Source organism: Leuresthes tenuis, unplaced genomic scaffold, assembly GCF_036924035.1.
Source record: "Leuresthes tenuis unplaced genomic scaffold, fLeuTen1.0.hap1 SCAF_5, whole genome shotgun sequence".
In the NCBI taxonomy this organism is placed as follows: Eukaryota; Metazoa; Chordata; class Actinopteri; order Atheriniformes; family Atherinopsidae; genus Leuresthes; species Leuresthes tenuis.
The window spans coordinates 30,558,568-30,571,215 of record NW_027325359.1 but is presented as its reverse complement, the minus strand read 5'-3'; the positions used below and the strand labels follow the sequence as shown (position 1 = coordinate 30,571,215).

At 42.9% G+C, this 12,648-nt stretch overlaps 1 protein-coding gene across 2 annotated transcripts in view; it reads right to left on the bottom strand.

The window, feature by feature from the left end:
- The window catches only part of bmal1a (basic helix-loop-helix ARNT like 1a), a 29,663-nt gene that overhangs the window by 5,446 nt on the left and 11,569 nt on the right, over positions 1–12,648 (bottom strand). The window contains exons 3-17 of one of the 2 annotated variants that reach the window (XM_072386621.1): positions 10,799–10,862; positions 10,336–10,483; positions 9,335–9,355; positions 9,125–9,157; positions 7,880–7,909; positions 7,219–7,376; positions 6,497–6,576; positions 5,827–5,919; positions 5,016–5,133; positions 4,281–4,430; positions 1,331–1,577; positions 951–1,057; positions 707–857; positions 546–625; positions 325–433 (exon numbers count right to left, since the gene is read on the bottom strand). In XM_072386621.1, the coding sequence (XP_072242722.1) occupies positions 325–433; positions 546–625; positions 707–857; positions 951–1,057; positions 1,331–1,577; positions 4,281–4,430; positions 5,016–5,133; positions 5,827–5,919; positions 6,497–6,576; positions 7,219–7,376; positions 7,880–7,909; positions 9,125–9,157; positions 9,335–9,355; positions 10,336–10,483; positions 10,799–10,844 (1,571 nt within the window). In that variant the 5' untranslated portion in view covers positions 10,845–10,862. The remainder of the gene's footprint in view (positions 1–324; positions 434–545; positions 626–706; positions 858–950; positions 1,058–1,330; positions 1,578–4,280; positions 4,431–5,015; positions 5,134–5,826; positions 5,920–6,496; positions 6,577–7,218; positions 7,377–7,879; positions 7,910–9,124; positions 9,158–9,334; positions 9,356–10,335; positions 10,484–10,798; positions 10,863–12,648) is intronic. The other variant, XM_072386622.1, reaches the window with a different exon arrangement.

The window sequence follows — 12,648 nt, the reverse complement described above, 5'->3', positions numbered from 1 at the left end:
AGACAATGCGTCTCATTTTGGCAGCACAGCCTGGAGGACTCAGAGCCGAGCAGGAAAGCCTTATTTCACCCAGAACAGAATGTGTGGTGATTCTCCATTAAACCCTCATGTTTTTCAAATGAAGAGAAATGAGTCAGTACAGAAAATGAGAAATGCTTTGTAAAAGGTCAAACTCAGCACAGAATTTGTCACGGTTGCCGGCGTGTGCAGCAGGCTTAAATCACTTCTTGGCTTCTCTCTGTGATCTGCGTTAAAAATGAGGCCTACGGCAGTTTTCTGTTACAGGGCAAACGGGCTTTTCAGCAAGATTTCATCTGCTCTCACCTCTGAATCTCCATCACCTCCTCGGCTATCATGCGTCCAATCTTCCCAGCTCCTGCTCTCGTGCCCCCGGGGATGCCAGGCACGGTCTGCAGCGCCCGTCTCCCTCCACCTGCCAATCAAAAGCAACCAGGAAATGAGGGATTTACTCACTGAGACGACAAATTGAGTCCAAGCAGAGGACGAACCGCAGTAGCTGTGGTTTGTTGTTCGAAGCACTTTACCTTCAGAGGTCAGAACACTGTCCATACTCTGAGGAGAGGCAGCAGATTGAGGATAGTCTGATCCTTCCATTACAGGACACCTGGACAGAGAACACACACATGGGAACACTGCACCTTCCAGCACCAGAAGCATCACATTCATTCAGGATCTGGATACTCACGAGACAACAGTGTTGGTAGAGACGATGTACTCCACCTCCTTGGTCCAGGGGTTCATAAAGCTGAACCATCTGCTCCTCAACGTAATAAAGGAGCCGTCTTTGATTTTAAATTTGTAACAGTTGGTGTTGATCTTCTCTCTCATCTGCAGCACTGTGCAAACAGAAAGTACATTCATTCACTCACTAACCGAGTCATTTCTCTTCTGAGCGCCGTCAGAGATGCTGCGGGTCTCTCAGAAGATACCTTGTCTGTGACACTCTGCCAGGTGGCTGATGTCGTCCTGGTGGAAATACTCGTAGAAGGAGGTTCCGAGCAGCTCTTGGGGCAGGTATGCTAGGATAGCTGTGGCTCTGGAGGGACAAAAACAGACGATAGGTCCAGGTTCAGGTTCAGGTTCTGAAGTCTGGAACCACAGAAGTTCTCTACATGTTGGCTGGCAGCAGAAATGCTGAAACAGTGCAGCAGTGTTGAGTTAAGACCCGAAGGAGTAAATATAATCAGATCCACCACTGACATAATAACATCAATCAGCCAAAACATTATGACCGGGCGATGGTCTCATTTGAATCTGAGCGCATTGTCCTGCTTCTCATTTGCCCTGTTCAACCCCTCCCCCATCTCACCTCTGGTCGACGAAGACGAACTTGCCGTCGATGGCGTGCCGGGAGACGTACTCCGTGGGCTTCACCCTGATGTCAGCCGGACTGGGCTGGGGGACGATATGGGGGTGCAGGCGGCCGATGGCTACCAGGCAGCTCAGGTTGCAGCCCTCATTGTCGGGCTCGTTGTCCTCGTCGAGCCCCATCTTAGTGGGCGGCCAGCTCTTCAGGTAGCCTGTGCTGTGGATGGTGCAGAAGCTCTTACGGTCAGCTGTGGCGAGAGGGAGAAGAAGCGTGAGTGGTTGGATTAAGAGGGAGGATTTTTACTATTCACTAAACTCAAGACACAGCTTCTGATTTTATGATTAAAACTGATGCTAATAAACAACAACTGTCAGCAAATTCATATGTTCAGTTACTGTCATAAATAACCTCATTTCACACACAGAATGCACCACGTCGCACATGGAAATAAATGTATCATTAATGATTTAGCCAAAGAGAGAGATTATTTACAGTATTTAGACATTATTATGGGAAATCACATCATGTTGTTAGTCGATCTTTGAAGTCTGAAGTGACAGAGCGAAGCATCATCATCGCCAACATGCACCAACGATGATTTAAAAGAAGATATTCTTCATTAAAGGCTGCGAAAAAGCTTTTTATCCTCACATCTTCGGAGGCAGTTTTGAGAACTTTTCATATCAAAATAACGCCACAATATTAGAAAATAATGACAAAACAAATGAAATGTCTCCTTCACTGAACTATAGAAATCATTAAAATACTTAATTATGCTGAAACCTCATCCTTCAGAGACAAGATTTAGGTGCTAATCTTTCCTTTATAAGTTTCATCTCTGGGGAAAAGTTGCAGGCAGAGTTTAACAGCCGACACACCGAATCTGGACTAATGTGCAACTAAAACCAGCATCCAGCCCATGGTGTCTGTTTTACATGTATAACTAGAGTTATTACTGGGTTCGGATCGCGCATAAACCAGGCCCACAACAAAGCACAGGTTCAAATACTGGGGTGAAGTTATGCAGGATTGAAGTCAGGTCACCTTTATTTACAAAGCCATAAAAATAAGAGTCAAATCTGCTGGGGAGAGAGAATCACTCGACTGAGAAAGAGACGAGCCTTCAGCAACGGCTTGAAGTGCTATTCCATTAAAGCATTTAAAAACCAATGGGCAGGTGAACAGGGAGCACAGCACAGGTGTAACATGGTCCCTTTATTGCTTTCCGGTCAGCAGCTTCTGAACTAACTGCAGGTGTCGAACGGATCACTGATCCAAGCCCACATTCAAAGAATTACAGTAATCCAGCCAACAGAGTAATGAAGGCACGGAGCTCTCTCTCCAAATCTTTCCATGAGGAGACGGGACTTAAACTCCGAACTGGATGAAACTGGACCTGAAAACTGAGGAGATCGGTTTGAAGCCATTGGTTTGGTTCTTAGATTGAAGAATAAAATGCTCTGAAAATAAAAAGGCTTAGTTCATGAAACCAGCAGCTAAGCAGGATGACATGCAGCCAGCCGTATGTTTCATTTGTTCTCAGGTCACTGCAGCACAGATGATGTGAAGCCTTTCACTTAAAATGTAAAGAGACCTTTTATTATTCAAATAAAAGCTTCTTAAAAGCAGACAACGCCTTTGGGCTAATCAGATTATGATGCAGTGAATGTGTTACTGTTCAAATCTAATCTGAGGATTTAAACGACTGCAGCTGTGAACGCACTGAAAATGTAGCAGGAAGGTAAATGAGGCAGAGTGACTGCAGCCCTCCTACTTAAAAACTTTGTCTTCGAACGTAGAGCGCGATGTGACGCAACACTCAAGAGCGTTTCAACCGTACACATCACAGCTGAAATCGCCGGTTATGATCCAGCAGTAGGGAAATAATAAACCTGCTTCGGTCTTTTCCTCTCCACTTTCTGTGACCCCGTTGGAGAATGTCATGCGGTCAGGGGCAGAGAGCAGTGGGAGCTCATAAGGACTTCAGAAGACACTAATCTCACTCAACACCGGTGAAAAACAGAGCACTTACACGTCTTATAAGATGACATGAGATAAGAAACCATTCTTAAACCCAACACTTTGGTTTGACTGGACACAGCTTTTAAAATGTCTTCTACATAGAGTCTTTTTCATTGAATAAGCCACTTCCATGCATGAAGCTGTACCTTCAGCTGCATATATTTGATAATAATAATAGATTTGATTGTCGTTTTGGCACTTTGTCTGTGAAACGCAGTACAGGTGAACACATCCAGGAAGTGGTGTTACGAGTTAGAGAATTAAGAGGTAAACCAAGAAGTTCCTGTTTGCGAACGCCCGATTAAACATGCAGAACTCGAGCCAGAGCAAAGAGAATAAAAGAGCCCGCGACACACTTCTATGGTGTGGTGGAGGGATCACTTCTGTCTGCTTGACAAGGCATGTATCATGCTTTTATACCCTTTTCTACCCATCAAGTTGTAGTCTTGTTAAAGTTTCGTAAAGTTTAGAGCAAGTTATTCAACTGGGACGAAGACTGAACTAATCCATTTTATTAGCTTAAAAACAATAACCGATAACAGCTCTTTTGCTTTAAAAAGCACTTTGTTTATAAGAGGATCGTTAAACAGTGGTTAATAAAAGCATTTAACAAGGCAAACTTCCTTGATTGCGAAATGGAAAAGCTCTTGTGTTAACCGAGGTGTGATTCCGTGTTCTGATAGAGATGCAACTAAAAATAGAAAATACAAGCATCGGGAAACTGGGACACAAGACTGTAAGTGAATTATAGAAAAAGCACAGCGTCTTATGTGTGTGTGAGGTGTAAAGTGAAGGTAAGAATAGCACCGTGTGCTATTCGACAGATAAAACTGACGTAGTAAGCAGCACAGAGCGGCTTCAACGGATGCAGTGAGAGGAAAAAAAGCATTATGAGCGACAGTTGCACGTTTAAGGAGAAGCACGGTACCTTTTTTCTTAGAGCAGGTGGAGGGGAAGTCTTTGTCCTCTACTTTAACAGAAGGCCTGTTGCACTTCATCCTGCAGAAAAATGACCGTCTGGCTCCAGAACAGAGTCGAGATGGACCAGGGGTGATGTCCGTCTTCACGGGAAGACCGGCTGAAAAACCCAAAGCAGGAGTGGATGAACACAGGGATCCTCTCTTTGCGTGTTTCAGTGAAACGCTGGATTCATCACTCAGATATTTGTGAGAATACACTCCAAGAAAGGATCCATCTGACACTTCTCAAACAAGAATCGATTGTTCTTTCGATCGTAGCGACTTTGATTGAAGCCGAGTTCACATAATTTACCTCCAGCTGCGTTTGCTGCTTTTCTGGAGATTTACTTCATCTATTTCTCGTCATTATTCCTCTGCAGGGTTTCTTTTTTTCCACTTTTCTGTGAATTATCTTTTGCCAAATTACAAAAATAAAGCAAGAAAGTCACAGGAACAACTGGCAGTTGCTGATAAATGAGGCTTAAAGCTTTGGCAGTCCAATTATTAAGACTGATATTCGTGACTTTGCTTCTGATGGTATCACAAAAGATAAAAATCGTACAGTAAAACCACATGGCTGTGCTGTCAGCCTTGAGATTTTCCTTGGTATCATTAAGGACAAAACAGACTAGGATGTTAACGTGAGATGGAGGGAAGAAAGACTCTTTAAAAAAAACAAAGGGTACACATTTGTCCTCGCTTACTTTTGGCATCAATGAGCCTCTCTCGTGGGGCTGTATCCGAGGACGACAGCTGCTCTTTGACTTTCGCGATGTCCTTGGGATGAAGGTAGTCAAACAGGCTCTGACCTATGAGGTCATTCTAGAGACAAAAGGAGGCAGAAAAACATACAGAATTAAGTTGAAACTGCTGCTTTCACACAAGTCCTGAACTGTTGTGTTCTGCAGTGCTCATATCAACACAATAAGGAGCCTCGTCTGGCATTTTCAACATGTTGATTTCCACAGCGTCATTTCTGCATCACGGGCATCCTGAGCGCTCCAGACACCCAGCTTCCCCACCTCCTCTTTCTCCCGAACATCTCCGTGGTTCACGTGTGAAAAGGGATTAAGCTGGAGGTGCGCTTACAGGAACTTCTGTTTTCTAATGTGGAAGCCTTCCTGGGAAGCTGGAGGCACTAAAAAAATCTTTCATTTGCAGCTTAACAGCTGAGACAGGGAGGATTTTCAACTCTTGAATTTGATTTTACACGACAGCTGAGTCGTGAAAATCTTTTCATCTTTCGAGGAAATAAGTTTTAACTGAAGCTTTAAAGCACAACGTCCCCCATTTGTTATGCTAAGAAAACTGGATGAAGGAGATCTCTCTTTCCCTCCGTATCATCTAGACTAAAGACTCAATTTCTCTTGTTATAAACCACTTGTTTAAATAATAATTGCACCATCAGCGCCGAGGGGCTTTAAGCAGGAATGTAACTGTGAGGTGGCCATGAAACAATAAATTAATACATAAATATAAATAAGAAGGTACTCTTCTGGATCTCTCTTCACATACCTGGGTGTAGTTGAGAATCTTGTAGACGGATTCAGAAACAAAGAGGATTTTGCCACGATCGCAGCCAACCACAAAAAGGAAACCATCAGCAGCCTGCGTCATTAAACACGGAGAAGACGAATAAATACACATTTCATTCGGGTTTTATTCCCATTTATGCTCAAAAGTGCTGCGTCAAATATTCTTTCACCATCACCCAGAACTATAATGAATTCATGGATCCAGGAAGATGAAAAATGAGCATCAGCCTAAATAAAGAAATGCACGCTTGCAACTTAAAACTGATAGCAGAAAGGTTGTTTATCACATGTCTTAGCTTCTCCTTTATTAAGCAAACATTTCAATAAGAATAAATTGGTATTTGCAACGGCAGCCTGGTTTCAGTTGCACAGCAGAACAAGTCAATAACGTGCACAAAACAACAGACATGTGGAGATATTAGTGAACTGGAAGCAACTGCATGTGTCAGTCCTGTCCTTTAGAGCAGAGAAGATAAACGTGTCCAGTTTCAGTGTTTTCTGGGATCCGTCTTAAAATGACCGAATATTTAATAAACACATTATTTAGCACCACTGTTGTAAGTCAGGAAGTGCTAAAGGTAAGCAGGGATTCTTAAATGAGCCCGAACCACCGAACTGTAGGAAGTGTTCGAAGATGACAGAGGACTCACCCTTAGTATCAAATGCTTCAGTTCATCGTCTGAGAGGAAGGAAGGCTTGTAGTTTGCTTCTGTGTACGGGTTGGCTGCACCTGCACCCAACAGAAAACACACAGCTCACACCTGTGGGGAATTAAACTGCACCTGCACACGTCCCAAAGCTCCTCCATGTGTCCAAATATAAAACCACTATTCAAGATCATCTACTTCGAGTAGGCCTGAATTCATTTTTACATTTATTCGCTTCCATATTTGCAGAAGGTCATAATTACAGAGTCGTAAATGAGATCAAATCTGATTTGGAACGAGGCTTTAACCATAACCCACTCTTCTTCTACTGCTCACAGATGGTGCTTTGAATGATCCCTCACACACATTTCAGCCACCGCTGAACAAGGTCAACAAAAACACGCTGCAATATGATAAATTCTTAATTAATTCACTTTTGACAAGCTGAAAAGGAGAATTTTTGTTGGGTTTTTTTCTTAAGAATCAAAGGCAGCAGAAAGGATCGTTCAAATATCTGCCATCCATGAGCAGATACTGCCAGCTGGTCCAGAAAACTTTAAATACGAGTGCAATATATAACAGAACGCATGTTTAGCAGCGTTATTGTACAAACACGCAGGCCTATGAATACACTTAGATCCAGTCGTTGTTAGAGTCCAGACTTCGCAGCCCCAGCCATAAACCATCCTTCCCACTATCCAACGCTTCTTTGAGCTCATTCTAACCTCGGAGTGTCTTCATGTGCTGCACAGCCATGCGCAGCACTGTGAGCTTATCCAGCTTGCGGGACATGGCGTTACAGGTGGGCACCAGTGACGCCAGCTCGTCGATGAAGCTGTTCATCTTGTCCCTGCGGCGCTTCTCGATCTGGCTGTGAGCCTCCCTGCAGAGCACAACCAGCAGGCATCTTATTACACCACAACATACCGTTTGCCGCTCCTCACCTGCTCGGTTAAAAACTTACATCTAGCAACAATTATTCTTCCCGGCGCTGCGTTTCCTGACCTGTGGATTACCCATGGCTACATCGTCTTATCTAACATGCTATGAATTAGCAAACAAAACACAGAAAATAAAACTGCTCTCTCCTGATAAAAATCCACTTCTCGTGTCTGATCCATCCTTGTTTGTGCAAACTTCTCCTACTGTCCTACACTCCTATTCTGACTTATCAACATGGAGGGAAGCTCCATACATGAAAGGGAATTATGTGTGCTTAATTAGTCCTTTAGTTCCAAAAAAGCACAGATCTATACACGTCAGTGCATTAAGTTTCTTATCATCCAAACACAAAGTGGTCTCTGTCCCCAGAGTGACATTTAATTCCTGTAAGGGACATCACAAGGTATGGGGGGATGAAATGAAGACAAAAGATGGATTATATACCTGGCATTCTTAATCCTGCCCTGTTGGTCACTGAAAAGACAAAAAGAAATATTAAAGAGGGGAAAAATTCAAGATTTCACCTAGTTTAAAGGCTAGGGAGAGGAAACAGGAAGGAGGGAGGAAATGGGGCCAGAGCTAACCTCACAGGTTCTGTAACAGCATCAAGGATTATGCAATAAGGGCAGCGCAGGGCTTTATTTAACTGTGCAATCTGGTGACTGCTGTTGTTAAAATATGACGTAGTTTAAACCACCTCACAGTCTTTCCCTGACATGCAATGTTGCGTAAAAGTGTAACAATGAGGGCGATTCACACCCCACCCAGTGGCACCACATCATAAAGAGTCCCAGACCTGCACCGAAAGAGCGTTTTGCTTCTTCCGTTTGGAACAGATTAAATTAATTCTGATGATTTTCACTGACGTTTTGTCATTATCATTACAAAGAAGGTCAAGAGAACGGCACCTGTGCTACTTACAACTCCTCATCTTTACAGAAAGACTGAGCCTCGTGCCAGAACATGTGATCCATGTTAGATGCAGCAAACCCTCTTATCTGAGTAAACTGCTCATGTTCAACTGACTCATGTCATCTTTTCACGCTTCTGTGCTCCTCATCAGCATAACTGGCATCCTGCCACGTAGAGCAGCTTCGCGGTCCACTGTCAAGATTAATTTCATACGACTTAAAAAGTATAAAAGCAAAGACAGTGGTGCTGCAAACCAGCAAAAGAAAACATATTCAGCATTATCGGATAAATAGAAATTGGCTACAGCTGTCAAAATGTCCCAGATAGAGAAGTCACGTCACAAAATTAGTCTCGCTTAAGTGGTTTGAGATTAAATTTCTGCTGAAATAGCAAAGATAAGAGACTCCACCGGGGCTCACACTGTACTGTGCAACAGTCAATGTCGTCGGTCTCAGTGCAGTCAAACGTTTTTGGACTCCACAGCATCCCGACACTGCTGATGGGCTCTGTGTGGTCTGTGAACTACTCAGTCAACACAAGGACAGACTCGTGAAAGAGATGATGCCAAATCCCTGAGCACCAGAATAAAACTTCCATTTACTTCTGCTGTACTGGTTTGGGTGCTGAAATGTTCATGGTTTCTTTAACGAGATGTACCCGATGTGTGCCACGATTTGGATAAACTCATCCTAAATCGAGATTAATTAAGAATGCTGCAGTTTACAAGTAAAGCAGTCAAACTCACGCATTATAACCATAGCAATGCCGGTATCTTACCTCCCCAATTTATCTTTATCTGGGTCCATATCACTGAGGTGGAAAAGAGAGAATGTATTAGTTTCAATAAGGAGATCAGAACACTTAAAAAACAAGAGTTCACTGGGTTTAGTGTGCTGCTTTTCAGGATATTCAATATTTCATGGTGAAAAAAAAATCAGGTGTGGGTGAATAAAGCTGCTACATCTATTAAGTCATGTTTGAACTTACTCAAATGAGAAGCCATCAATTCTGAAAAGAAAAGAAAAATGTATATTCATTCATTTCTGTCATTGAAAAATGTGATCATTTACAGTGTGTTGGGTGCAGGGCAACACCAGCTGTCAGCGTTTAATGATGTTCGTGTTAAATAAGGAAAATATTTCCTGGATACCGTGGCTGGCCCGGAGCAGTCACCATGGCAACAGAGGACTGGAAACTTAAGGTTTCCGTAATCAGTCGTCAGGTGATTACCCGTCTCTGTTTGTTGGGATGATGTCATGATTCCTCTCATCTTTCTTTCCTTTCCATTTTCTCACTTTGGTCTTTTTCCCTGTTTTGGTTCATTTCTTTTCGAGGACACCTTAAAAAAGGTTGATGGGAATGTGCATCACTGACATTTTATCTGTCACCGATACTCATCCTTTTATTAATTAAAATGATCAGTCCGTTGGCTATGGAGCACATCAGGGATGGGCATTTCAAGTGATTTTTGAGGTCGACTAATCAAGCCAATTAAAGTTGATTAGTCCTGACGTCATCACTAAACTAACATTTTTGTTATTGTATTTGTATTTGTTCCCGTCGTTTGCCGTCACACGAGTGGTCAGCTGCCACATAACCAGCCGTTTTTCTGTTGTCTTTTTGGGACGGTTTGGTAAATGGCCGCGCTGGTAGAACCGTCTGGTCTGCTGCTGCCGCTTTAGGTGCAAACTCCGGCAGAAACAGCGCTGTAACATTAATTCTGCATCTCTGCGTAGTGAAACGTAAGTCTCCTCCTGCCTCAAACAAAAACTATTCGACTCTTAAAATCGATCAGTCGTGCGCATCCCTCCAGCTAACCTTAACAAAACTGAGCTGACAAATCTTTCAGACTTGGAACCAAATATGGGAGAACTGGGAATGTTTCATTTGCATCTGTAAGTGTTTCTTAATTTTAGCCACAACACAATCTTTAACATATAAACATAATAAAGTTATGTTCTAATACGACTTTGAGCTCGTGTCCTTACTGGTAGTCGGTGGTGCTGCCCTTCCTCTTGCGGGTGTAGTCCATGCCAGGGGTGCTGATGGAGCTGGAGATGAGGTCAGTGGAGCCGGGGGACATGAAGTCAGTCATAGTAGACGAGATGTCCATCCGTTGGTCTGCCATTAGGTCATCTGCAAAGCAGACAAATTTTTAGCTCGCTGGAGTCTTTGTGTTTTCAGATTATTCAAAGAGATTTTTACATCATTTCAAGCCTTGCAGCCTAAAAAGATCTACAGATGAGGGAAGCTGAAAAACAGTGTAGTTCTGAGAGTTTCCATGGATGCTAATTAAATCCATAAAAGAAAATATAAATCAGACAGAAAGGGCAGTCACTCTGAATATAGCTGAGAAGCGACCTTAAAGTAAAGCTCTACAGCCTTAACTTTAGGGAGCCGATGATCTTCACGGGCAAGAGTTCACAAATAAAACATAATAATCAGACTCACCACAGATGTTCATCACAGCGTCTGTGTTAAAATCATCTCCTTCCATCCACACTTGAGCCCTCAACTGTGAACACACAGAAGTCTGACTTTTAAACCCCTTTCAGACATGAAAGATTCAATTAAATGGCTTTATCAACACATCACGGCCATGTTCTTCTCTTGTCTACATGCAGGTCACATTTACGCTAATCACACGTGACACAGATGTGCGACTGAGCTGAGGAGTTTGGACAGTGCATCGAGTGAGGTATAACACCAATGATCTCATCGTTCTCCCACCTGTTGTATCGTAACAATTCCCTTCAGCGTGTTGAGCAGCAGCAGCGACAGATATGTACATGTTTAAGGTTAATGAGGAGCTGCTGTCATAAAGAAATACGATCGGATTCTTACGTGTGAGGTGTTAAGTGCACAAGAGTAACGGGTCTAACTGTTATCCACTCCAGATCTGAGCCATGTGCGAGATGGAAAGCTGCAGTAGAACGAGGGCTGGGTACCGAACTTCGGTTCTTTTAAGGCACCGACCGAAATGCTTCGGTCGTACCGAGTATCAAAACAGGCCTCGGCTTTCGGTGCCAAGTTTCCCAGAGATTAATCACGTGATCATGCTACCCTCGATTGGCCGTATTAACGTTACACTTTGCCACATGCAGGAAGATGTGCTTACGCCCACAGACGGGTTCACGTGTGTCTGCGCTGGGAACTGTAGGTGTGTGCGTTTTAACAGGTAAATTAATGTTGAGCGAAATCCGGCAGTAATCTCAATGTTACTGCAGCTTAATACGTGCAGAAAGCAGACATGTTGATGTTTCTGAAGAAAAACTGCTGAGTGAAAAGTATCCTCAGTGTGTAGGATAGTATTAGATGCCAACCTGTGACCTGTTTGAAACTGTTCTGCACTGGAAATTATTTGTTGTTAATTTTTTCTGCAAGAAAACTGCTTGGATTGGAAGAATACTGAGCTGAAAAATAAAACTGAAGATTTGTACTGTTATTTGAGATGTAATTTCCTTTTTGTTAGAATTGATATAGAAAAAAGTATAGCTCAGGAACCAGTATTGAAGTGAAGGTATCGGTATTGAAAATGTTTGATTGATACGCAGCCCTAAGTAGCACAGTTGTACATTTACAGTTTTCTCACAATGATGACGTGTGCCCTCACATGCTGAATTGTGTTGAACAGAACGGCAAATTTCACAATCCTGTCGGTTAGAAAGCAAAGGCTGGGTCTGCTATCAAGCACAATTCTCTCTCTGGCTCAGACACATTAAAAACAAATGAGCTCATAATCGTGAGAAAGCCATGGCTCGTTTGGACAGATCTTCTCCTTAAATACAATCTGTTGGATTTCTTCTACACAGCTGCTCATATGTCAAATTACCTCAGAATTACCACTTGCGCCTCTCTGTTATTTGAAAGGAGCAGTTCAGGCTTGTGCCTCATTTAAAAGCGTTATGTAAATGTTACTGGGCCCAACCAAGAAAGATTGTTGTTATGATTTATAATGAAAAAGCACCAATTTTTGTGCTCATTCAGACAGCTCAAACAAATCCAGTTGCCACTAGATACTGTGTGTGTTTGCATGTGCTTTAGAAGAATCAGTTTGAGACTGAACAAAGGAGGAGAAGAAGAAAACAGAGGCAAACAGATACTGCTGCGACACACATGGCAAACATCACATCATCTGGGTCAGGGGCGGAGGTAAAATGAAAAGGAAGCCACGATTGTTTAACTAACTGTACAGAAATAATGTATGTCACAGAGTACATTTAGGTCCCAACATATCAGTTACATGACACATATAGATCTAGGTGTACCACAGGTTCAGCAAACTCGTACTTCCCAGCTGA